Source organism: Staurois parvus, unplaced genomic scaffold (genome assembly GCF_062004578.1).
Source record: "Staurois parvus isolate SC_StPar_1 unplaced genomic scaffold, SC_StPar_1.0 ptg000839l, whole genome shotgun sequence".
In the NCBI taxonomy this organism is placed as follows: Eukaryota; Metazoa; Chordata; class Amphibia; order Anura; family Ranidae; genus Staurois; species Staurois parvus.
The window spans coordinates 3,516,825-3,543,444 of NW_028318635.1; the positions used below are offsets into that span (position 1 = coordinate 3,516,825).

The 26,620-nt window shown below is 39.0% G+C and overlaps 1 protein-coding gene across 2 annotated transcripts in view; it reads right to left on the reverse strand.

The window, feature by feature from the left end:
* The window catches only part of CLIP2 (CAP-Gly domain containing linker protein 2), a 210,310-nt gene that overhangs the window by 27,010 nt on the left and 156,680 nt on the right, over positions 1-26,620 (reverse strand). Inside the window, exons 7-11 of one of the 2 annotated variants that reach the window (XM_089655395.1) lie at positions 23,702-23,805; positions 19,873-19,933; positions 16,915-17,019; positions 11,552-12,496; positions 9,244-9,301 (exon numbers count right to left, since the gene is read on the reverse strand). In XM_089655395.1, the coding sequence (XP_089511521.1) occupies positions 9,244-9,301; positions 11,552-12,496; positions 16,915-17,019; positions 19,873-19,933; positions 23,702-23,805 (1,273 nt within the window). The remainder of the gene's footprint in view (positions 1-9,243; positions 9,302-11,551; positions 12,497-16,914; positions 17,020-19,872; positions 19,934-23,701; positions 23,806-26,620) is intronic. The other variant, XM_089655396.1, reaches the window with a different exon arrangement.

Sequence of the window (26,620 nt, forward strand, 5' to 3'; positions counted from 1 at the left end):
TGGCCTTACCCCAATCCAGTGGTACTGTGCCAGTCATTAACCTCCCTGGCGGTATTCCCGAGTGTAGCTCGGGGTAAAGTTTCAGTACCAAAAGCGGTAACCCCGAGCTACACTCGGGCTTACCATGCAGCGTCCCCGGCCATCTCCTCCGGCCGATGCCAGCATCTGGCTTCCGTGTTCCGGTCCCTGTGATGTCGGGACGTACGGGCGCCGGAACCGGCAGCAAATTTGAAAATTTAATAGCAAAACATTCCTGTATCAAAGCATTTCACATTCATTTTGTCCCTACTGCTTTGTGCTGTGCCCTGCCTGCATTTTGACTGTTCTTTCTGCCTGGAAACTTAGAAAAGTCCACTGCGTCCAAAAAGCGTCCCTTTAGGTCAAAATCGGTTTTAGACCGGCTAGAGAACAGCGATAGTAAATCAGAACTACTTGCAGAATTGAGTGATAATGATTCATGGGGGAAATTCGTCATCAGACACTGAAAAGGATTTTGTGACTTTGCTCAGTGATGTGCGAACTTGGCGCTATATTTCAAATTTCAGTGTTTTTGGTTTGATTATATTATTGAATTAAATTTATTATTATTATATTGTTATTTTTTATGAGTATTTATTAAGTAAGTAATTACTAAGAATTGCAGGCCTACAATACATAACACCAAATTTCCATGCAAAAAAATGGTACCGCTTTTGGTACAAAATTCCTGACATAATCATACCGCCAGGGAGGTTAAAGAGTCCCTTAAAATTAGAAACCATGGCTTTGAAATGACAGAGCTCAATTCTGTAGCCTCCCTAGCGGTCTGATTATGTCCATATTTCTGTGCTCAAAGCGGTACATTCTTTTGCATGGAAATATGTATTTTTTTTATTGTAGACCTGTAATTTTTAGGAATAACTCACTGAAATCTGTCCGAACAAGAGTCTAGTAAACATCCCGGGTATGTTAGCATCTGAAACACAAAATCATAAATTAAAATTGAATAAATAATCATAAAAAATAATAATAATATCATAATAATAAATTTAATTCAATAAAATAATCAAACCAAAAACACTGACATTTGAAATATAGCACCAAGTTCGCACATCACTGAGCTCAGTCGCAAAATTGTTTTCAGTGTCTGATGACGAATTTCCCCACGAATCACTCAATTCTGCAAGTAGTTCTAGTTTACTATCGCTGTTCTCTAGCTGGCTTAAAACCGCATTTGACCTAAAGGGACGCTTTTTGGACGCCATGGACATTTCTCAGTTTCCAGGCAGAAAAACGGTAAAATGCAGGTAGGGCACAAGACAAAGTACTAGGGACAAAATGTATGTGAAATGGTTTGATACAGTAATGTTTTACTATGTGATTTTAGTGTATTTAGTGAATGTCACTTTTTCACATTTTTAAATTTCCCACCGTTCCATCCCCGTACGTCCTGACATCGCAGGGAACGGAACCCAGAAGACGGATGCCGACATCGGCCGGTGGACATTGCCGGGGACACTGCAGGAGGGACATCGTGAGAGTGAAGGACAAGGTAAGTGAAGAAGAGATCCCGGAGCAGCGCTGCAAGGTATTCCCGAGTGTAGCATCATGGGAGTGAAGGACAAGGTAAGTGAAGAAGAGATCCCGGAGCAGCGCTACAAGGTATTCCCGAGTGTAGCTCGGGGGTTACCATTTGTGGTGCTGAAACTTTACCCCGAGCTACACTCGGGTATACCTCCAGTGAGGTTAAGGACCCGTGGGTGTATGCCATCCGGTCCAGGTGCTTTATTCACCTTTATACTGTTTAAAATATTTTTGGATCATATCAATTGTGAGCCAATGTGGATCATCTGGAGCTGTGTCAATACCATGCCCATTATGGACAAGAGCTCCCCCATGCTCTTTTGTATACACAGAGCTGAAGAAGGTATTAAATAAATTTGCCTTCTCTTTGTCCCCAGTCACCCACTCTAGATTATTTTGTAAAGGGCCTACATGCTCGGACCGAACCTTTTTACTATTAATATATTTGAAGAATTTTTTGGGGTTGGTCCTGCTATCTTTTGCAATCTGTCGTTCATTTTCAGTTTTTGCGGCCTTTATTTCTTTTTTGCATATTCTGTTATATTCTTTGTAATATTTAAACGATGAAAGCGTTCATTCATTTTTATATTTAATAAAAGCTATTTTCTTATTATCTATAGCTTTTTTAACTTTGGCCGTAAGCCACATAGGTTTGATTTTTAGCCTTTTAAACTTGTTGCCCATGGGAATATATTTTGCCGTGTGTTCACATGCAGTCTTTTTGAAGAACTCCCATTTCTGTGTTGTGTTCATTGATGCCAATATTTTCCTCCCAGTCTAAGTCTTGGAGAGCAGCTCTCAGCCTTGGAATTAGCTCTCTTAAAATTGAGCGTTTGAGCTCAATAAATGAAATCATGTTATGGTCACTGCTACCCAGATGTTTGTTCTTTTATACAGACATTCATAATAAGCTCTGCATAGTTTGAGATGACCAGGTTCAGCAGAGCATCATTCCTAGTAGGGGTGTCTATGTAATGTTTAGGCATTGCAAGAGTGGCTCCAAATTCGGCCTTGTTTGCTCACGTAAAAGACACCTGTAGTCATCATGTCCGGATGCAATGACGTCACTACGTTGACACGTTTTGTCCGCCAATCACTGCGGACTTCGTCAGAACAAGGAGGGGTCAGTTAGATGCTGGTTTAAATAGCCCTTGTTTGCTTAGTAATGGTAATACAGCACCCTCTCGTCTTAGATTGTCAGCACTACTTAGTAATAGTTAAAATCATTACTGGAATATATGTGTCATTACATTTTGCTCCCTAATTAACAATAGAAGGGATGGAAGAGCAGGGCATGGCACAGTAAATTCTACCCTACTAAAAATATTATACAGCTTGAAATTAACTTCTTGGAGGAGCAAGATCAGATCAAGTAAATATCATCTCGATGGTCTAGGGTTCTTCTATGGCAACCTCATGTTAGATTATTCCAGAAATACCCCAAAGTTAAGTTCTGTATTCAGGCCTCTGGGCATGAGTGTTCCCAGTGTGTAGATCCAGAATTTCTCTTTCTGAAGTAAAACTTTATCAAAGTCTCCGCGTCTAGGGGATAGTTTAAGGGAAAAAATGCCTTTTACTCTCAAACCATCTGGTTTACCTCCATGTACCTCCCTAAAATGTAATGCTAGGGGATTCTCTCTCTCCTTTCCAGTGTTAGTGATATTACTTCTAATGTCTCTCAAATGCTCACTGATGCAGACCCACAGTGATTTTTTAGTTTTTCCTATGTAGAATTTATTGCATGGACATTGTAGCATATATATAACCCTGCTAGTAGAGCAGTTTATATAACTACGAATTTCAAATATTGTTGTTTTGTCTGCTCAGGTGAACAGTCGACTTTTTTTCAACATATGGACAAATGGCCACAAGGGAACATTCCCTTTAAAATATGAGAGTTTAGTTAGCCAGTTTTTTGGTAGTTGTTTTTGATGTTCTGAATGCACTAACACATCATCAAGTTCTACGCACTACCATCTGAGGTCTATCTCCAATCAGGTCAGCAATGGTGGGGTTGACTGTCAGCGCATGCCAGTGTCTATTTACCTACATTTTCCACTTCAGCTGGATCTGTGTCAACATCTGAACGTATGCTGAACTGTTAAACCCTTATGCCAATCCGAAGTTACCAAATATGGCATTACATGTCTATTGTTGAAGCAGGTGCCATCTTTTCCAACTCCTGGCTCTATATGTGTTGCGGCCATAAGGACCGATGCCCATTGCTTGCACTTTTTGTTATCTACATGATCTACTTATATGGATGTAACTGGATAACTGTATAGTGTTCTTCAAATTATTTATATGAACCTTAGAACTTTCCACTTCAAGGTCATTGGAACTTGTAAAATTCAACCCATAAGATCATTTATGATTAAGGACCCTGATTTGAAGCACTTATGATATCGATGACCAATTTATGCCTCTTCACATTTACCTTATACACAGCGCTTTGCTGTTTTGTTTCCACTCACCTTAAATGGGCTTATATGCATCAGTGGCATTTGTTTGAGCATCTGTGTGGCCATTGGCTGCTTTAATTGATGTTACTGACGACCTGGTCATATTGCAGTCTGGACTGCTTATTTTAAATTTACTGTGGTGTGTTTTATTTGTTTGATTACCTTGCAAGGTTTCACCTCTTTTTTTATAATAAAGGATTTTGAATTAAATTGCAATACTACTCTGCTTGGGCTTATTTAGAACTGTCTTTTTCCGAAGCCTGTTTTTATGGCTGTTTTTTTGTTTTGCATTCTGGGGTTATAACCCACATCTTTATTTATGATGAGACAGAGAGTTATTACATAGGCTGATCTACCTACTTGGGTGGCAGTTTTTTCATTGTTATATGGGTGGAGGTTGGCCCTTTTCAGCACTGTAGAGCCAACCAGATCACTTTCACTTAATAGCAAAATGCAAGAAATGGCACCAAGATCATAGATCTTGGTATAAACACTTGCTTCCGGGTTACATAAATTATATATATACAGTTGTGCTCAAAAGTTTGCAAACCCTGGTAGAAATTGTGATAATTTGGCATTGATATTGAAAATATAACTGATCATGCTAAAAAATGCTCTTTTATTGCAGGATGATGATCATATGAAGCCATTTATTATCAAATAGTCGTTTGGCTCCTTTTTCATAATGATAACAGAAATCACCCAAAATGTCCGTGATCTAAAGTTTACATACCCTGGAATATTTGGCCTTAGTACAGACACACAAGGGTTAAAATGCCAATTAGAGGTTAATGTCCCACATCTGTGGCTTTTTAAATTGCATTAGTGTCAGTGTATAAATAGTCAATGAGTTTGTTAGGCTCTTATGTGAAAGCACTGACTAGACTAGATACTGAGCCATGGGGATCAGAAAAGAACTGTCAAAAGTCCTGTGTAACAAGGTAGTGGAGCTTTATAACGATGGAAAAGGACACATTATTTGAATGGAGTACACAAAGGGTTGAAATTTCTGTCAAGCTTTTATTTCTATATATGACCCCCACTAGGGAGATTCTCCAATCATTTCCTGTTCCTCTGACACCCATACAAGAATTTTGGGGTGCAGGCATCATTGAGACATGAAGGCACAGAGAGCAGTAAAAAGCATTGATAAAGGTTCTAACTCTTTCTCACTATACTAAAAATGCATTTCTGTTTTTGTCTGGGTTCCCATTTAAAGGGATTTCTCATCACTTCTTGTCCTGACAGGAAGTAAGAATAAGCCTTTCCAATAAAGACAGAGATTGCTGTAAAAAGCTGACAGTAGCTCCAACCATTCCCTATTCTATGAAAGACTTTATTTAGACTGGGGCTGGGCTGTAAGCCCAGACAGAGTTTACGGGATATAGTAATTAGACTATAAATTAAAGACAGCAGACATGCATTACATGCTTTTTCTACAGTCTCAGTGCTGGTACATAATCTGGATAGTATTTTGAGATACAGTATACAAGAGACTGGCTCAATAACACCTCATACTACACTAACCAGCCTGAGACACATAGGGGTTTATTTACTAAAGCTGGAGAGTCCAAAATCAGACTCCCTTCTGCATAGAAACCAATCAGCTTCTAACCTCAGCTTGTTCAATGAAGCTTTGGCAATGAAACCTGGAAGCTGATTGGTTTCTATGCAGAAGTGAGTCTGATTTTGCACTCTCCAGCTTTAGTAAATAAACCCCATATAGTCTCTCCAGGGACCCTATCTGGAGTCCTAAATAGTCAACCAAATAGGTTTTCTCTGTCTATAAAACATAATTTTCTTCCAAGAAAAATAATGATTGCATGGAGATTGATAAGGAAACTCTTGATTTCTTCTCAAGCAGCAGACTCCAAAATCTTCAAACTGGCATGACATTTGCCTAGGTCACTATATATCTACAGCATGAACAAATTTGATGTTTGCTCATATCTCATCTAACACCACAATCACCAGAGGAACTACACAAAACACTCCAGTTCTCTACACCCATTTCAGAAAAATCTTCATGCTTCATACACCACACTCTTTAGAAGAACAGTTAACTTTCCATGTCCCTTATATAAATAATATTCCTAAGTGGGCCATGCTGACCCAACAAACACAAGAAGAGAGTCAGGACAGTATATTGCAAGGCTGGTACTGTCAGAGACAGGAGACGTTGGAAGAATTTGGAAAGAAATTCAATTCAAATTGATCCATATGGCCTGTCAGGCCTTCAATATTCTTCTCAAGTCCCCACTTCCCAACTGACTGGTCTCTTGCCTGAAGTGTTATATGCCAAGTCCCAGCTTTGTTTGCGTTATGTGGTTTTGTTTAAATATAAAGAAAATTTGTTAACAGACACTACAATATATAGACAACGCTACACGCAATACCTAAGTCTTCCAACCAGTGTTATGTTTATTTTAAAGTTACATAAATGGGGAGAAATCTAATAAACCTAATCCACCATGATGGGAACACTGTTGTTTACTGTGTATGAAAAGGCATTATTGCCCAAATTGCTTCTTCTGCAGACCCCTGTAGTAGCAGAGCTAAAAATATATTATCCCAGCATAACCTAGGCTGGACCATAACTTTCTTTAAAATCTGGTCAAGCCATCATGTCAAAGAATTCACAATCGACCCATAAGGGATGCTGTAACTATTTTTTTACATATTACTTGGTACAGAATGGCCAAATTATAGCACACTCTGGGTATTTTAGATGTGCTGTAACCTCTATTTTATTATGCGTGTTGGTAGACCTGGAACCTAAATGTATATTAAGGTGTAGATCTATCTGGCACTGTAACCTTACAGTTCTTGTTAGTTAAAGTATAGCTGGTGGTTTTGCTGTTCTTTTTGTTCAATGTTCCATTATAGGAAATTGAATTTCCTAGGTTGTTCCAATCTTTACAGACTCAGACCTACATATTTTATTGCAATGAATTTTGGGCAGCAAATATTGTGACAGAATTCCCTGCTTTGGAAGGTATTTCTTGCTTTCCTGGGTAAACTGGCAAAAAGGCAGTGCAAAATGAATCATAGGGATCCAGATGGTAAAATAACGCATTATGCATCCCAGTTAGGAATGAAGACTTTACAAGGATAAAACAGTATGGTCCTTAAAACTAATCCCACTCTGGTGTGTGTGGATTTTTTCATCCAGGAAACTCAATCTAGATTAATTTTCCACTTCAATTTTAGCTTTTCAAATGCACAATGGATGTCCAGGTTACAGAAGTGACACATGTTGTGGGTGTGTATGTAAAGCAAAAAAATAAGACTCTCAGTCTGTGACCTTGACCCCTCTGTTTTACCCCTAAGGCATCTCCAGCTGACATATCAAACTGCTATGATGATGAATGAACCCAGGAAGAGAAATCAGGTTAATTTCATGTCATCATTTTAGTTTATAAATTATTAATAGAATACATTGGTTTACATCAGTCATTCTTCAATGTCTACGTTATGGAACAATGCATAAATAAATTAATCTGAATAACAAGATACTTTACTTGTGTAAATTCTGATCTCTTGAGAAATTTGGGGTTTGGGAAGAATATTTTACATGGATTTTAGTGGATCATTCAAAGAAAATAAAAATATTATGCATAAAAAATTCACACATTTTGCATTTGTCGTAGTTTATACACCAAATTCACAGATACAGATTTGCACGTTAGTGGATTGTTCTCTCTAAGACTATACAAAAATTGCACAGACTGGTAATAACAAGATCTGTTAAAAAGCTAAGCTGTCACGCTATCACAACTGTACCAAGGGGAGGGGGGAGTTTTTGCAGCCCTAGACCAGTATTTCTGGATTTTATTAAGGGCTTATGTCAATGGACATTAGATTGCATCAGAGCAGCTTCGACTTGTACATTTTTGGATAAACAATGATATCAACATCTGCTTCTTGTGATCTTTTTATTGGTCTATCCCAAATAAATGGATTGGGATGAATATAAAATGCTAATGTCCAGAGTCTACTGGGTACTGCATCACCATGACAACAGGTCACTCTCTTCTCTGCTTTTGCTATTACAAATGTACTGTAAAGATTTTAGACTACAGACACCAAGGCTTAAACTGCTAAGTAAGCAATGGCATATTTAGCATAACATATACTGTAGGTCTTTGAATGCAATATTTTGACAAAATGTATTATCCTATTAACAGGTCATATATTTCCAGACATGTCATATTGTAACATTTTAAAAGAATCACCTATCATTCTATGAGTAGGAGAAAGCCTATAACATTAACCTGTATGTCAAGCCAAATTATTTTATTTTAGTTTTGGATAGATTCTGGGAGGATTAGAACCTCTGACTGGTTTTCCTCCTATGCAGGGCTTTGTTAGGGAGATTTCACCAAGCAGGAAGTGGAGAAAAATCTTCAGCAGGGATACAGAGAGCAATAGAAAACCTTCCCGTAGTGTTAATCCCACTTTTATTTTTTTCAGTGTTGCTGTTGGGAATTTTCTCTTCTCTCTTTTAAGACTTCCTGTCTGGTAAAACCATTGTCATTGGGAGAGTGAGTAAGGGAAAGTCTCTGAAATGGAGCCCAGTATAGCAGTAGGACCTGGTAAAGATATTAACCCTTCCACACTCTATTAAAAAATAAGCTTTGACAGGACAAAAACTTTAAACTGGAAGCTTCAGAAAAACTACTAAATACATGGTTGAAGAGTAGGCTTTTACCTTCTACAAACATCAGTAATTCTGCATAGCCAGGCTTATGATCCTAGCCTCCCTTATCAGACAGCACAGCCAGTAAAGCCAGTCATACATGGATCAGAATTTGACCAGTTGAGCAGGTACAGTCCAAATTTCGATCCATTTACGGGCTAGCTGGTTGTACGCAAGTTGATCGATCGAATTGTGTAAAACAAGCCCGTCCGTTTTTCCCGAATGGTAAGTGCACCTATACCTGGCAACACTAATCATTGTATTCTGCCAGAGGGGAAGGCTCTCTGCCAGCAGAGTACAATAGCACAGTGAAAAGGATTCCCCCATCCACATCAAATGTGTAGATGAGGGAATCAGCTAATTTTTTTTTTTCATTCAATCTGCTGAAATTCAGCTTTGAATGACACTCAAGAACAGTTTTTGGAAACAAGGAAACAATCCTTCAGTACTGCAAAGTCATTCAGCCATAGAATTTAGATTTATATTTTGATAAACACAGATTTTAATTAAAGACTATACCTTCTATTGTCTTTTTCGTTTTTATTTTTTCTTCAGACATTTCATTTGTTTCAATCATCTGCAAGAGAAAATATATAAAGAATGAATTTCAAAATTAGAATGCCAGCGTAACATCTTCCTGATTGCTTTAATAATTCATGATATTGCCAGTTTTTGTTCAGTTAATACCTGAAGCTACTACCTGAAGCTACTGAGTACAAAATAGGTTCAATCAGCAAATACTATTCACATGTTTTCACAAAATCATAGCTCTGAGTGATGGAAACATTAGAGTAACAAAACACTTTTAAACAATAGAGGGATTATGCTCTCAATAAGAGTTCTTGAAGATTCAGCAGTTTTCTCTACAGCTAAAGTAGGTTGTGTTTTTGCTGATCCTGCCAGCATCTAGATTATTGATACAATATGCACTTAAATAATGTTATAAATCTGGTATCAGTAAAAAGTGGTCCAGACCCTGACCGAGTGATAGTTTTATCCAGACCGTCAGCCAGCCAGTCCCCAACTTAGCGTCCCCCCCCACTCCTCTGTAGTGATTGGTTGTTAGGAGCGCCTAACAGCCATTGACTTCACATTAGGGCCTCCCTTTATCATCACCGGAAGGCAAAAGCAGACCTTCCTGTGTCCAAACCTGCAGTCTGCATCACCTCCTGGCTCCCACCCTCTGTCTGTCTGGCACTAAAATGTACTGGGGCCCTCTCATGGGGCACCTGATGTAAGGGGACACATTGATGATGTCACCTGATGTAAGGGGGCACACTGAAAATTAACAATATCTATATTATTGAAATGCTATAGAAATTCTACAATTCTTATTTTTTTTATAGACATAATGGGGGTTACTTACTATAACTTCAAGGTGCAAAATCTGGTGAAGCTCTGCAGAGAAACCAATCAGCTTCCAGGTTTTATTGTCAAAGCTTAATTGAACAAACTTAAGTTAGCAGCTGGTTGGATACCATGCACAGCTGCACCAGATTCTGAGTGCTCCAGTTTAGTAAATCTTTCTCACAATGTCTACGTATACTCTATTAAAGCCATAGCAAAAACATGAGATTTGGACCCCTGCTGGAAGAAAATTTTACTTACTGGCCTCCATGAATTTTAATTTAATACTCCTGCTACAGATCAAAGTAAGCATATATGAAGTAAAAGTAGAGCCATTGCCAAAACCAAAGATATGTTTGCTTTATCTGAAATATAACATCTGATTGCAGTTGGTAACAGGAGAATTTATGCTCCAATTCTATTTGCTTTGAATTTATTATATTAGCCAAGCTGTACATAAAGAGACCTTTATGTCAGATGTCAAAAAGGTCCAGTGTCAGTTTATTCTTGTTAAAACAGAAGCTGAAAATTCATCCAACGAAAAATTATTTCACAAGGCACTGCTTCACATGATAGATTATACACATATTTTCAGGCACTCCTAAAAGATTTTTTCCAGCAGTCACTAAACACTTTCAAAGCCCACAAATGTTTGTTTAACGATGATGCTACCTTATTATTACTAGCAAGATATGAATTTGCTGTATTTGCTCTATTGTATTAAAAATTATAGACAAGTTGTTTTTTTTATTGAAATAACTTTGTTGGCAATAACCATTAATCAGATTCTCCCTCTTAGGGCTCATTCACACCTCTACCTGAAAGCTCATTTATAGCACATTTTCATGTGCATTATCAAATTGTATGCAAGTTGCCATTCATTTTGAATGGCCCTACAATGCACATATATACAGTAAAAACATGCACACATTGCTATTGCCCACCAAAACGCAATGATGTAATTGCTCTGTGTGTTGTGGTGTGCTGTGTTGTCAAAAACAGTGCAGATACTTTTCTTTAATTCATTAATTAATTAACTACCCATTTAAAGTGAACTTAATGCCTTAACACAACACATGTTAATGCACATGGCGAGATGTGAATGAATTCTGAATGCGTTTGATGATTTTTCACTATATGGCTGCTTTCACACTGATCCATTTTTCTTCCACTTTTGCATTAAAAAAAGTGGACAACCAACGTGTGACCATTTATTCTTATGGAACTCTTCACACTGATCTGTTGCAGCTCGGGTGTGTTTTTTTAAAAAATCCTGCTTGCTGCGTTTTTGGTGCAGAAAAAAAATGCACCTCCCCATTGAAATCAATGGAAAACGTGGCAAAAAATTTTCAACGTACTTGACTATAAAAAAAATGTTTGTGTCATGCATGTCTCTGGGTGCTTATGGTGGTAACTGTCTACAAAGATTGTCAAACATACCCAGAAGTGATAGATTAAAAAAGTAACAAATATATCTTACATTAGCATTTTGTGAAGAATGAATAGCCTCCATTGATTGTAGTTTGTTTTCTGTAACAAGTATTTTCTCCTGTAATCTTTGAATCTCTTGCTTGTTTCTTGTGTCTGTTTTCTGAAGCATGTCATAGTCCTGCATTTTGTTTTCGGCAACAGAAATCTGCTCCTTAAGGTAAGCTATGGCTTGTGTCTGATCGTTGTACCCTGCATGAAGCTTCTCTAGCTCACATACTCGTTGTTCTCCTTCTCGGTATTTGTCTTTAATGTCCTGGAGCTCTTTGAGGTGTTGGTTGGTTTTTGCTTCTAATTGTGATCTCCAGTTGTTATTTACTTCCTCTACTTCATCTTTAACCTCTTGGAGTTTGATTTTCAGGCTCTCCCTTTCCTTGACATGGACTGCAATTTCTATCTCATTTTTAGCCTTCAGGTTTTCATGTTCCAGTTGATGCTCCATTTTAAGGCTTTCAAGGCTGGCTTTAAGCTCCACTATTTCTTTATGTTGTGAGTCTGGGCTGGTAACCAGAGAACCTTTTAGGTCCTCCAATGATTTCTGATGATCAGAAACTAAGCTGTCCAATTTAGATTTCCAACTGTCCATCATGCCTATGTTTTCCTTTGTGGCCTGTTCCAGTTTTTTCTTCAACTCTCCAATTTCCTGGACATACTTCTCATTTGAGGTCTTCAATTTCTCAATCTCTTGTTGGTATCTTTTTATATTCTTTTCATACTTGTCTCTCTGCTGGCTACTCTCTTTTTGGTGCTCTTTACTAGCAGACAGAAGCTGATCTCGTAGCCGCAAAGCCTCGGTTTGCAGTCCAATATTATGTTCAGGTGTCTCTGACTGACCGGAGTTCATTAAACAGTTTTGGAGGTCTTCAATCTCATTGCGACGAAGGCTCAGTTCCTCTTCCAGCTGCTGAATTCTGGTTTGCTCTGCTACTGTTGTTAACTGTATAAAGGATAAAAAGCACACATGAATATCACATTATTAGTGCAACAAGTAATCTGAATGCTAAACAATGACATTATTGTTATCTATTTTAGTGAATTATTTTACACCAAGGCATCATGTTTTAGTCACTTGCGACATTGACATATTTTAATTTGTATTTCTCCATTACTCTATACAGATTAACCTTCAGCAATAGAACTTTCAAGATATCTTATATGCCGTGGTATAAAAAAAAAAACAAATTGGGAATGACATATGGATGCGTGTTAGATGCTCTTTGTTAGTCAGTATCAGTAAACTGTCAACAACCAACTGGTATTGCTCTTGCGTAATGTTGATCGTGTGCTGGACAAGACGTAACTCCCAAGTGTTATTTTTTCATATGAGAGTGCTCCTTTTCATCTATACAGAGTTCAATGCTCTGATTAATAATCTCTGATATTATTAAAAGAACAGTACACCAAAACCTGACACTTTGTTTTGGACAGATGTCACCAAGGTGAATAGGCCAACAGCTTTTTATTCATCTTGGGAACCTAGCAGAATGGTTGCTGCACCTGACGTCTGAGCTATACCCTGCTGCCATAATGAGGTGATCTCATACTTCTGTTTTATAGGAAGTGCCTCGAGGTCACTACTCTGGCAGCTACTCAAAGAAAGAATCTCTGGTGGTTAGTCCTTGACACTGGAATCCCTGGGATAAACAAAAGAAAAAAAACTGTGCGTTATTGAGCCAATCAGTGTGTCCATAAATGCCAGTTTCAATTGGCCTGACCCTTAAAATTTCCATTTTTCTATTCTAGAGCATTCTATACTCCACATGATTCAAATGTCCATCCAAAATATCCATTTATTCATGTAATGCATGTGGTTGAACTGGATGGACTGGTGTCTTTATTCAACCTTACTAACTACCGTATTTGCCGGCGTATAAGACGACTTTTTGACCCTTGAAAATCTTCTCAAAAGTTGGGGGTCGTCTTATACGCCGGTACACATGTTAGGGGGGCTGCGGCATTAAGTACAGGGGTTTGCAGGGGCTGACGTCTCTTACCTGGATCCAGTCCCACGACGATCCGGTCCAGGAAGCGCGGCGTCTCCTTCAGTTCGGCCACTGGATGTTCGTGCGGCTGCGCGGCTCCGCCTCCTCACCGGTGATTGGCCGCCAGAACTGTAGCTCAGGAAAGGCACACAGGCGGCCAATCACCGGCGAGGGGGCGGAGCCGAGCGGCCCCGCGAAAATTGAGTGCCGGAGCAGCAGGTAAGTGCTCTGTGTAGAGGTGCTGCTGCAACCACATATGCTGGCTGCAGCAGCACCATACGAGAACAGGGTCAGCAAGTCTCAGTGGGAGGAATAGTGCCCCATCATTGGTGTCACTGATACCAATGATGGGGCACTATTCCTCCCACTGATACCAACGATGGGGCACTATTCCTCCCACTGACACCAACGATGGGGCACTATTCCTCACCCCCACTGACACCAACGATGGGGCACTATTCCCCCCCCCCACTGACACCAACGATGGGGCACTATTCCTCCCCCCACTGACACCAATGATGGGGCACTATTCCACCCCTCACTGACACCAATGATGGCACACCATTCCTCCCACTGACACCAATGATGGGGCACTATTCCTGCCACTGATACCAATGATGGGGCACTATTCCTGCCACTGACACCAATGATGGGGCACTATTCCTCCAAATGATACCAATGATGGGGCACCTATTCCCCCCACTGATACCAATGATGGGGCACTATTCCTCCCACTGATGCCAATGATGGGGCACCATTCCTGCCACTGATACCAATGATGGGGCACCTATTCCCCCCACTGATACCAATGATGGGGCACTATTCCTAACACTGATACCAATGATGGGGCACTATTCCTCCCACTGACATCAATGATGGGGCACTATTCCTCCCACTGACACCAATGATGGGGCACTATTCCTCCCACTGACATCAATGATGGGGCACTATTCCTCCCACTGGTGTGCATTGGAAGAGGGGTAGTCTTATACGGCGAGTATAGCCCAAACACTACATTTTAGCAGGAAAAGTAGGGGGGTCGTCTTATACGCCGAGTCGTCTTATACGCCGGCAAATACGGTATGTAACTTTGTAAGTACAACTTAGTCTTTAAGACCTTGACATTAGGTTAATTTTTTTTTTATTTTGATTCAGAAGTCAATATTCAAAGTATTTTGTAAACTTAAAGCAAGCTGTATTTTACAGTAGCGTATCTGCTAAAACTACAAGAGAATGTCACCCTGTGACCACAAAACTACCTTTACAGTTTTTAGCATTTACTTTACTTACAAGCTCCAAAATAATGACTTTTTAAAAATTGATTATAGATAGATAGTTATTCATGCCACTGCTTTTAAAGCTTTTCACATTATGTGAGCACATGACATTAGTCATACTGACTATGATTTGTCTGTTATCATTTGGACCAAGTGGCCAGAAAGATTCTGAAGTCATGATGGTCGATTTCTGCAGGTAAAAAGTTAAAATGTGGTAAAACAGAGCCTGTATTTTAGCTGTGCCTAATTCTGAACATGACTTCAAAGGATCACCATATAGAATTTAGTTGTTTCTGGCCTTCAGATGACTTTCGTGCTTTGAAAGCTGAAAAAATGTAATCTAAAATTCCTAATGCCTTAAAACGGATCTTCACCCTCAGGAGAAACTTCCCTCCTCTCCATCCCTCCTCCCCTCTGCTGCCAATATAGCCTTACACTGTCCTCCCTTTGCCTTCTGGGATTTGCATGTCATATAACCCAGGAGGCATTGCACTTCATTCAGAAGGGAGGGGGGGGATGTGCCTAGGGCCACATCATCAGGAGGCACATGTAACATGAACATGTAAGAGCTGGCGGGCCTCTTGATGATGTCACAATCAACATGGCAATGCGGGACCGAGAGGTGGCAAAATACAAGAGGATCTCAGTGTGACAACAATAGATCCTCTAGGTGGGTGAGTATTAGAAATGTGCCACCCAGTCCACCAGGTAAGTGTGTGTGTGTGTGTGTGTGGGGGGGGGGGGGGTAGGTGGCTGAAGATCCTATGCATGGTCTTGTATTGCTCCTGTTGAAAAATCTGGTCAGGGAGTCTAATCCAAGCCAGAGTATGCTAGTAAGTTTAGATATTTCTTTTATAATTTAAGGTAAATTTAGATATTACTTTTAAAAAAATCTTTTCTTGCCATACACTTTTAAATGCTATTTTAAAGAAAATTAAAGTATGGCAAAATCAGTTTTCAGCTTCTTCCCAACAAAATACATTCTTACATTTTAGAGAAATGCCAAAAACCTGGGGTAAATTTTCCAACACCATTACATTTTTTAATTTGGTTTTGATTTTGATTTGGTTTTGATTTTTAAAAATGAATGGCCAGATTAAGTGTTCCAAACCTTTAAAAGATTTGGTTATACAGATCTGCATATTTTGTTCTGATGCATACATTTCGCCTGTACACTGAACAAAAGAAACAATGTGATGACAATATAGCGATCCACATAATAATAGGAGATAGATAATTATCTGCATAAGGGTAATTTGTTTTGTTTATATGAGAAAATTATGGACAAACAAGATCTATTGCACTTAAATGTGTCATATAAGCTCCTCTTGCATCTTACCTTTAACAAATGTTAACCTTGTGATTAATGAAACCTAGCCATATGTAAGTTTACCGTACATGAATTTCATATTATTTTATATTTCATATTATTTAAATCATTGTACAGCACAGTAAAGTCACAGAGTTTAGTTTACTTACAGAATGTAATGCTAGTCTGTATTAAGTTACATGAATACAGTTCACAATGTCTACCTGAGGTCAAATAGCATCGGTGAGGTGGCTGAATCATTTTTTATGAATGTTTATAACTTTTACTTGTGAGTCACTACAAATAAGTAAATGAGACAATGAGGTTTGCTATAAAAATGCTCATGTGTTTAACTGAAAGCCAATGATTCTATGTGCTGTGTAGCATACTTAAAGCAGTAGCACTGTATACCATTATCCTCAGATAACAGATGCCTGTTATGTATATCATAACAAATTCTCATTGTATGTTCATTTGCCTGATAAAATCTGCATTATAATTCTTTAACAGGTTTTGTTTTTTGTGTAAAGAGAACATTTTCATAAGATCCGCACTGATTTGGCTTGTGCATTTAGAGTTCTACTGCTTTAAGTCTGAAAAAAAAAAAACAGTTGGCAAATAATAATTTATTTGGGTGTGCACAGAAAAGTGGATGCAAAAATAAAAACCGTTGAAGCCATAATGGGCAGAAATGACTAAAAGCAAAAAGGTCAGGGCCGGGGGTGTAAATGAAGCTGGCAAGCACACTGCACTTTAGGTAGGGGTCACTGATTTCATTTTACTATACCCTCTGGTCCTCAAATTCTTTGAGAAGCTTTGCAGTTTTTGCCTTCTCAAACAGTAGGTTCTGCTCGAGCTCCCGAATTCGGGCATGCTCCAACTGCGTCTGTGTCTGCACCCAGGGGATAGGAAAAAGAGAGACAGCAGGAAAAAAAGGTTGCAATATTATCCAACATCTATATGAGAAAAATACTGTCTTTAGGCTGGAATGGTTGCTCCAGTTTTGTGAATGGTTGCCCCAGATGCCAGAAAATGTGGACAGCACAGTTGAGACAGCCAGTAGCAAAACCAAAAGAAGAAGAAGACTTCATTTAACTACACCAGGTCAAGAGACCATTTATACAGTACATGTTTGGAATAGAAGGCAACTGAATCTGGGTGAAAAAACAATTTAATGTTAAATGCTGTTATTTGGATCAGATAAACTTGAGCAGCTAAGTACTGTGAATGTAAAAAGACTGTCTTGCATTCCTGCATCCTAATTTCTCAACCCTGAAAATCATGTATGCATTGTCATCCTGTTCTAGATCAGCAGGATTGACTGTTTATAATATCACCAACTTAAAATATACTGACACTGCGATATCTATATCTTTCTCTTTTTCAGAGTTGAGACATGCTGCCAAGACACAAGAATAGCGCATTCTGAGTGCCTTTTAATCATTGATTAGTATCAGTATACAGCCCTACTAGCAGAAGCTGCACTAGGAGCACTTTTTTGATAATAACAAAGATAACACGTTTCTAGATTTAGACCATGTGTCAAATGTTGCCATATTTCTAACAACGGTTTTCTGAATCGATACAGGAAAAAAAGGTGATTGAATACATTATCTAACTTCTTCAGTTGGAAATATGATCACAGAGCCCGGAAGCTTTCCCCACAAAGGCACTTGAATGTCATTCCACAATGTGTTTCTATTTGAATGAATGTCAATGGAAGGGGCCATCTGGGAGGATGAACTGCAAAAGAATGGGGACATTGTGACAGAGAGCCAGTGTGCCTGTGCGTCTTGGCTGGGACCCGATATTTATACGTTCTAGTAATGCTCTGATAAGAAAGCTTCTAGAGCAAAACACTGATAACAGTCTCCTGTATAATCTCTTTCTTTAATAAAAAAGTGTTTTAATATGAAGCACAATTTATGTTTGCATTGCACACTACTTGTCCTTAGAGTGCAATATTTTCTTTGAGTTATGAGTATGAATGTAAAGCTTAAAGTAGTACTAGAGCATCCCTTTAAAAATGTATGTGCTGCAGCACTTAAGTAAAAGGGCATTTGCACTTGCAGTTTTCTCTTAAACTGGCCATACACTGATCAAATTTTGTTCAGTGTGTGGCAATCATTTGATCGGCTTCTGTCCAACGGACAAGTTGGTAGATTCTCCTGGATCAGCAGCTGATTATTGTATTCTGACAACAGCAGGAGCCACTGTCAAAATCCAATGTCCCAGCAGAAGGATTCCTCCATCTACCTTATTTGTATGGATGGAGGAATTTATTGGATTTTTATTTGCTTCGTTCAGCAGTCCGCCGTGCATAGCCAGCTTTAGTCCCCCTGCAAAGTCCCACAAATACCTGTTGAGCCTGTCAGTGAAGTCCATCTATTGCCACTTCCTGTGATGACGTGGCAACGATGCTGCACTGCTTCAGAATTCAGAGCAGAGTTGTCACTCTCATGTAGGATGAGCCTGCTTGCACTGCAATGGGATGAAAAGATGTGGCAGGGGAGGTGGCTATAAGCACTGTCACTGCTGATTAACAAGCCTGTAACTTGTCAGTCATCACCTGGCCACACCTAGTCCTGCCCACTGCTTTCTGCATTGACAGAACTGCCTCTGTTGCTGAAACCCTACCACTGTGATCTGCAGTACCTGGAGAGGGGAAAATGAGAAAGAAATGAAGAAGATTTGGCTCAATCAGGAAAGGACATTTTCTGTTTACTTTATAAGGCTTGCAGGGGCGGACTGACAACTCATGGGGCCCCCGGGCAATAGGGGATCATGGGGCCCCTGTGTCCTTGCCCAAACTCAAAAAAGCCTATGAAAAAGGTACCAGGGGCATCTCATGGGGCCCCCTACTGACCCTGGGCCCTCGAGCAGTGCCTGAGTTTCCAAATGGTCAGTCCGCCCCTGAAGGCCTGTATATCACACAGTAACTGGATTTGGAACTGATTTAGACTGTCAAACAGCAATCTTCAGTTGTATTTTAAAAGTGGTACACTGAACTGGAACATTGCTTTTAACATCGGACTTTGTATGGGTAATCCAGACACAAAATATCAAGGGCCAGAAGTATTCATTATCACACATAAAAATCTTGCTTTAAAACCAGACACCAGTTATTCCCTGCTCTATAGGGAGTAAGGAATGAACCTTGTACTGGCTTTGCCATGTCAGCATGGTGACTAACTCAGGGAGAAGAACAGGTACCGATGCCAGTGTAATATGCAGAAATACCTTTCATACTGTATTGATAATAGTACCGTGTAAATGGACAGGCTTCATTTTTGGGGAAAAAAGAACGTATTACCCAAAGTAAACAAATTCATTTTTTCTATAAATGATAGAATCTATTTGCTATGGACATCCCAGATACTTTTCTTCAAACAGTTTTGTACCTTCTTCTTAGTGAGTACCAATATATCTTTGGCATGCCCATTAGATTAGCTGTTACAACTGCCTAGACAAGGGTATTACACCTTCCACCATCACCAATCACTTTTTCTTTAATATGTCTGCTAGAACTTGGTCACAGATTTTCCTATCCCAGCACTCAGGAAAATAGTGATGTTCCTCAGAGCAACCAGTCAAGTGCTTTAATTGGTGATGTACAGTACAGGAAGAGAAATCAAGTCTACGGGCTGTGCAAAAAAGCCATGGTAATAAAGCTTTTTTGATCCCCAACTACTGTCATAACAGATTTTCCAAATGAAGTGTCTAGCTAAATAAAGTAATCGCATACCTCAAGATCTCCCTTTGTAATGGATTCCTCTTCCACTCTGAACTGGAGGTCTTCTACTTTCCTATAATGGGATAACAGATTTAATGGGATAACAGATAGACCAATAATTCATGGACTATAAATGTATTAACTCAAAGCAACTTTACAAAAATTCATTTATTTCAATAACTTCTCTAAAATGTTTAAATATTTTTTTAATTCACCCACTGTAAACCTAAAATTTTTCTCTATACTGGGCAAACACATACTAGTTGAAAGTTAAAAAAAGCTTAGTTAGCAGGAGTCTCTGCTCTGTTTTGATGGGTGAAGGGAGAAGTTTGCATACTTTATGTCTACAAAAGGAAAAAAAGGTCACTCATATAGTCAATCAAAGAGCAGACATGAGATAGGCGAAGGTGTTAAGGCTCCAAGAGTGCAGTTTTGAAAAGTGCTGTTACACTATTCAAGAGTACTGCTATATACAGTAGCATTGCACGGGTCTGAAGATCTCAAGAGTATAGCGAAACAAATGTTACATATGGTTTCATCTGTTTTCTGAAGTTGACCTATGCAGAATTAGTAAACTGTTTAAACGTATCAGCTCATTTTGTGTCCGGGCAATGAAGCATATACAGTAACCTTTTCCCTTTATTTTCCTCTCCTCTGATAGCTGACATCAGGGACCCAGTTAGTATGAATCTTCCAAACATCATGAGGATCTGACACAGAGGTATATAAAAGAAGACATATTCTCAAGATGGGATAAAAAAAACCTAGGTCTGACTACAACAACCCCACTAATCACCAAAAAGTGTTAAAGTGTTACTAAACTACAGCGCTGAACAAACTGTTGGCGTTATATAAATCCTGTATAATAATAATAATAAACCCAGGACCCTGCATTCACTATATCTGATCTCCCAAAGTACACAGAACATAGAAGTGCAATCATCTTAGTAAATATAAACTGCTAAATACCTTTTCTCATCAGCAGTTAGAGCAGTCTTGTGACTTCTATCTGTTTTCAGCCCACCACTAGCTAAAGCTTGTAGGAGTTTTCTTACCGCTATAGGAAGATGCAAATTCGCTGAACTCTGTCAGGACAGTACTGATTGGCTCTGCACTCTCCCAAGAAAAAACCCCCAAAAAACTCTCTAGCAATACACACCAAACTGAGCATGTGCATGCCTGCGGTTCAGTTTGGCGATAAGAGGTGGTCGCTTCAAAAAGGAGAGGTACAGAGAAGAAAGGATCAAACAGCCTTTTCACACAATGCAGAGGATTAAACCCTTAGGTTCCACAATGAGTATAACAAGCATGCTTTACTGCATATACAGACTGATTTTACTGTTGTGGGTTTAGTAACACTTTAAGCACACCAGATTAGTTAAACACTTATATAAAATGTATATTTATTCATTCGTATCAAAAATGAGGCAGAAAGTAAGAAAAAAAGAAAAATTTAAAAACTTGGCAAAGACTAAGGGTATATTTCATAAGTGAGGCTATTTCTGGTACTTCTGGTACTTCAGACAAACAAATGGCCTTTACAGGTCTACCATAATTAGCTGCACTTATATACCTTTATTCTTAAGCAAGATTTTTAATTTTTCTTTTTTTCTTACTTTCTGTCTCATTTTAAAAACTAATTTATACATATTATTGTAGTGATGCACCAATAAAATTATAAGCCGAAAATAGGGTTATCAGCATTTTGCTGATTGAAAAAAAGGTACTGATAATGATAATTGACTTCAATGCAAATTCACGTCCTGTTGACTTCAATGCAAAAAAGCCCTCTATTGACCAAAATGCAAAATCACGTCGCATTGACCTGAATGCAAAATCGCATCCCATTGACTTCAATGCAAAACACCCCCTACTGACATCAATGCAAAAACGCCTCTGTTTAAGATTTTTGATTTTATATATAATTCAATTAATTTTCATTCCAATTTTTGTGTGCTACTTTCAATAAAAGTTATTTTACGTTACTGGGTTGTATTTTTTAAATTGATATTCATTTAAACTCAGAATATCAATTAAATAGTCAAATATAACACAATCATATATAAAAAATATACTTTTTAAAAAAAAAAAACTGTCTATTTCAGTTCTGGTTTTCGGCCAAGTGCATCCTGAATTTTTGGTTTCAATCCAGCATTTTCATTTCAGTGTACCACTAATACATTGTATACAGTATACGTGTTTATATATTCCGGTGTGCTTAACACTTTTTGGTGATTAGTAGGGTTTTTGTAGTCAGAGCTAGGTTTTTAATTCCTTACTGAGAAATTTGAGATCACTTACTGCCCGTAGGAAGTCATATGACGTCCTCGGGTTTCAGTGGAGATATCTGGATGATGCTTGCAGCTACAAACATCATCCACATATCTTTTATTTCAGCTGGCAATTCCCTCCTGTGTAAAAGCTGTCCTAGCAGCTCATTAGCTGCTGGATTGCTTTTGCAGGTGTCCAGTGGCATATCTCCGTGCCCTCCCGTGCGATCGGGGAGCTAGAGAAGCAATCCGGCAGTGGTGGTAGTGCACCATAGAGACTGCCGAGAACCAGATCATCCCTGGCCATCTCTATGACCCTGGGAGGCCGGAAGCGACGTCATGACATCACTTCTGGCTCTGGCAGATGTAAACACTGCCATTTTTTTTGCTGGAAAGCAGAGATCGAAGTTTATTATTTTTTTATATTTCATGCTTTCCAGCAAAGAGGAGATATTTGGGGTCTTATAGACCCCAGATCTCTCCATAAAGAGGACATCTCATGCCTTATTCCTATTACAAGGGATGTTTACATTCCTTGTAATAGGAATAAAAGTGATAAAAAATAAATAAAGGGAAAGTGTAAAAAAAAAAAAATAATTAAAAAAAAAAAATGTAAAGCACCCCTGTCCCTTCGTGCTCACACACAGAAGCAAATGCATACGTAGGTCACGCCCGCATAAGTAAACAACGTTCGAACCACACATGTGAGGTATCGTCACGAAAATTATAGTACTGGACCTCCTTTGTAGCTCTAAACTGGTAACTTGTAAAAAATTTTAAAGCATCACCTATGGAGATTTTTAAATACCGTAATTTCATGCCATTCCACAAGTGTGCACAATTTTAAAGCATGACCTGTCTGGTATCTATTTACTCGGCATAACACCATCAAATTGTGGGGGTTCTGAGTAATTTTATAGCAAAGAAATTATGATTTTTACATGTAGGAGAGAAATACCATAATTGGCCCAGTAGGCAAGTGGTTGATATACAGGTGACTCCCCCACTTTTGCATTTTTCTTCATCGATAGATATTGAATATTTTAAGTTCTGTAGAGGCATATCAGCATCTCTTTTGGGTGTGCATGATATTAAAAACTTGCCAAAGACACAGGAGATTTGTGTCCAAAGGCTACTTAGGATGCTTGTTTTATTTGTCAGTATATGCAGCATATCACTGCACTGTAATTTTGCGCTTCTGTCAATAAGAGCCCGAATTAAACATGTATAATGAGAATCATAACATTTAATTTCCATCACAATAGTGCACTTATTATCTATTTATTGCCTAGAAAATAATGATTTTAATTCATCAAGCTGTAAAAAGTCTTTGAAAAGTTCAACACACAATTGCTATTTAAAGTATGTAATATGAAAAGAAAAAAAGGCTCTTAAGTGTAGAACAGATGTGTACCCTTAGTGAGGCACCAGTGACTATAAACAATTTAACAAAAATTTCCAACAAACCCAATCAAATGCAAATCTATTTGCTCGCAGACTCTGTCTGTAATTTGCATATCACAAATAAAAAATGGTTCATTTTTAATACAAATGTATTTCTAATGTTTTACCTTTTTTCCTCTTCTAGTTGGTTAAGCAGATCAATTTTTTCTTTCTGTGTTGTTTCTACCATAGCGCAAGCCCTCTGTAGATTTCCTTCTGCCTCTGTAATATACTGGCAAAGAATAAATCTATTAGCACAGAGAAAGCCATCTTGTGTACAATCTATTTTAAACACCAAAACAGTCAACTGCAAATTGAGATTGCTTGTTAGGGTAAATAAAAATAAAAAGATTTATATTGACCCTTAATATTAGCATTAAACTGGAAATATTTAAAATGCTTTCAGTTTTCAAATTATTAGTAATAAGTAATATAACCTGGTGAATTTAGTATGTTATAGGGAACAGCTGGGACAGTTCCCAGACACAAGTCACCCATATTTAAGGTAAATGGGCTTCAGGAGCAATATGATATCCTGCAGACATTTACAGTAGATTCAGTTTTACTCTAGTCTACAGAGCTTAGCTACAGTTCTATGCCAGTGTGTTGCTTGAGTAACAAATCTTTTCATATATCTGATGCATATTTTAATGGGCAATATCTACAGCCAAGCAATGTTTTCCTCCTTGGATTCATGCGTGACTGCATAAAACAGAAACTGTATTATTGGTTATCTGTATGAGGGGATCACTGTGATATTCATGCATGGCTTTCTCTAATAAAAGGCTGATTTGTAGCATCGGCAAAGCATAAAGCCTCTGTCATGTGGTTTACTATATCCATCATATGAGAATTAGAAGTATTTTTATAATTACATGTTATTTTGTGGAAGATTGTAGCTGTACAAATCTTGCCTTTCCACAATATGTTTTTAAAATGTATATTTGATATACAGTATTTTTTTAAAGTTAGCTTATCTTAAAAATATTATATATTTATGTTATATAAAATTTTCTATCAGATATTATAGGACCTTTTGTGTTGAAATCTGCTGTGCAGAAAATTAAAAAACAAATAACACAATTGGTATACACATGAGCACCTATACAAGGACACCAAAACCTGGTTTCCAATATGCATCCTTCAATCTGCTGTGTGTAGTATGTAGCATTGCAACTGACTGCTCACTGTAAATGGGTGCTAAATGAAGCTTGTAACCATTCTCCACTCTACTAAAAAAAAACAACCTTTTATTCCTATCTACATCCCTTTAGAGAGATCTGCCATACTGTCCTGATGACTGCACTGGATTGACAAATAGGGACATAGACAAACCCTCATGGAATGTATAACCAATTCCACTATAAAAATTGTTGGAGTTTTTAAATTATTAAGATGGCATAATTTTTGTTAACACCGACTATGCAGTCCCATTACTTGTACAACTTACTACAGGGACATACCCCATTCCATCAAAGACTGGCCCACAGTAGGAAATAATAAGCGTATGTCAGTACAAAACTGTTGAGATGCCAGAAAATATAGTGTGGATGTGAAATATACCAGGTGAAACTCGAAAAATATCGTGCAAAAGTTAATTTATTTCAGTAACGCAACTTAAAAGGTGAAACTAATATATGAGATAGACTCATTACATGCAAAGCAAGATAGTTCAAGCCGTGATTTGTCATAATTGTGATGATTATGGCTTACAGCTCATGAAAACCCCAAATCCACAATCTCAGAAAATTACAATATTGTGAAAAGGTGCAATATTCTAGGCTCAAAGTGTCCCACTCTAATCAGCTAATTAAGCCATAACACCTGCAAAGGGTTCCTGAGCCTTTGAATGGTCTCTCAGTCTGGTTCAGTAGGAATCACAATCATGGGAAAGACTGCTGACCTGACAGTTGTGCAGAAAATCATCATTGACACCCTCCATAAGGAAGGAAAGCCTCAAAAGGTAATTGCAAAAAAAGTTGGATGTTCCCAAAGTGCTGTATCAAAGCACATTAATAGAAAGTTATGTGGAAGGGAAAAGTGTGGAAGAAAAAGGTGCACAAGCAGCAGGGATGACCGCAGCCTGGAGAGGATTGTCAGGAAAAGGCCATTCAAAAGTGTTGGGGACTTCCACAAGGAGTGGACTGAGGCTGGAGTCAGTGCATCAAGAGCCACCACACACAGACGGATCCTGGACATGGGCTTCCAATGTTGTATTCCTCTTGTCAAGCCGCTCCTGGACAACAAACAACGTCAGAAGCGTCTTACCTGGGCTAAAGAAAAACAGACCTGGTCTGTTGCTCAATGGTCCAAAGTCCTCTTTTCTGATGAGAGCAACTTTTGCATCTCATTTGGAAACCAAGGACCCAGAGTATGGAAGAAGTATGGAGAGGCACACACTGCAAGATGCTTGAAGTCCAGTGTGACGTTTCCACAGTCTGTGTTGATTTGGGGAGCCATGTCATCTGCTGGTGTTGGACCACTGTGCTTCATTAAGGGTCAACGCAGCCATCTACCTGGAAATTTTGGAGCACTTCATGCTTCCTTCCACAGACGAGCTTTATGGGGATGCTGACTTCATTTTCCAACAGGACTTGGCACCTGCCCACACTGCCAAAAGCACCAAAACCTGGTTCAATGACCGTGGGATTACTGTGCTTGATTGGCCAGCTGTCAGGCTCCACCCAACGGGATCTCTAGTGGTCCACGGCACGGGGTTTCCCAGGGCGCGGAGTCTAAGTCCCAGTCTGCCTTTTCACCAGGGCCCCTGATGGTGGGGATGGACTTGGTGCAAGACTGAAACCAGGTCGCGTTCCTGGGCACCCCCGGCGGTGGCAGAGGGGTCCCGCTGGGGGTATGTGCCCGGGTTGAGCCTGCTGTGAAGGGGATGACAGCTCCTGATCCAAGCGGGATGGATGGGATGACAGATCCCGATCCGAGCGGGATGGATGGGCAACTGTCAGGAGTGGACGAGGTCAGACTAGCCGGGTCGGAATTGTGCGGGCAGCGTGGTACAGGGGGAGTAAGCGGAGAATAGTCGGGGTCAC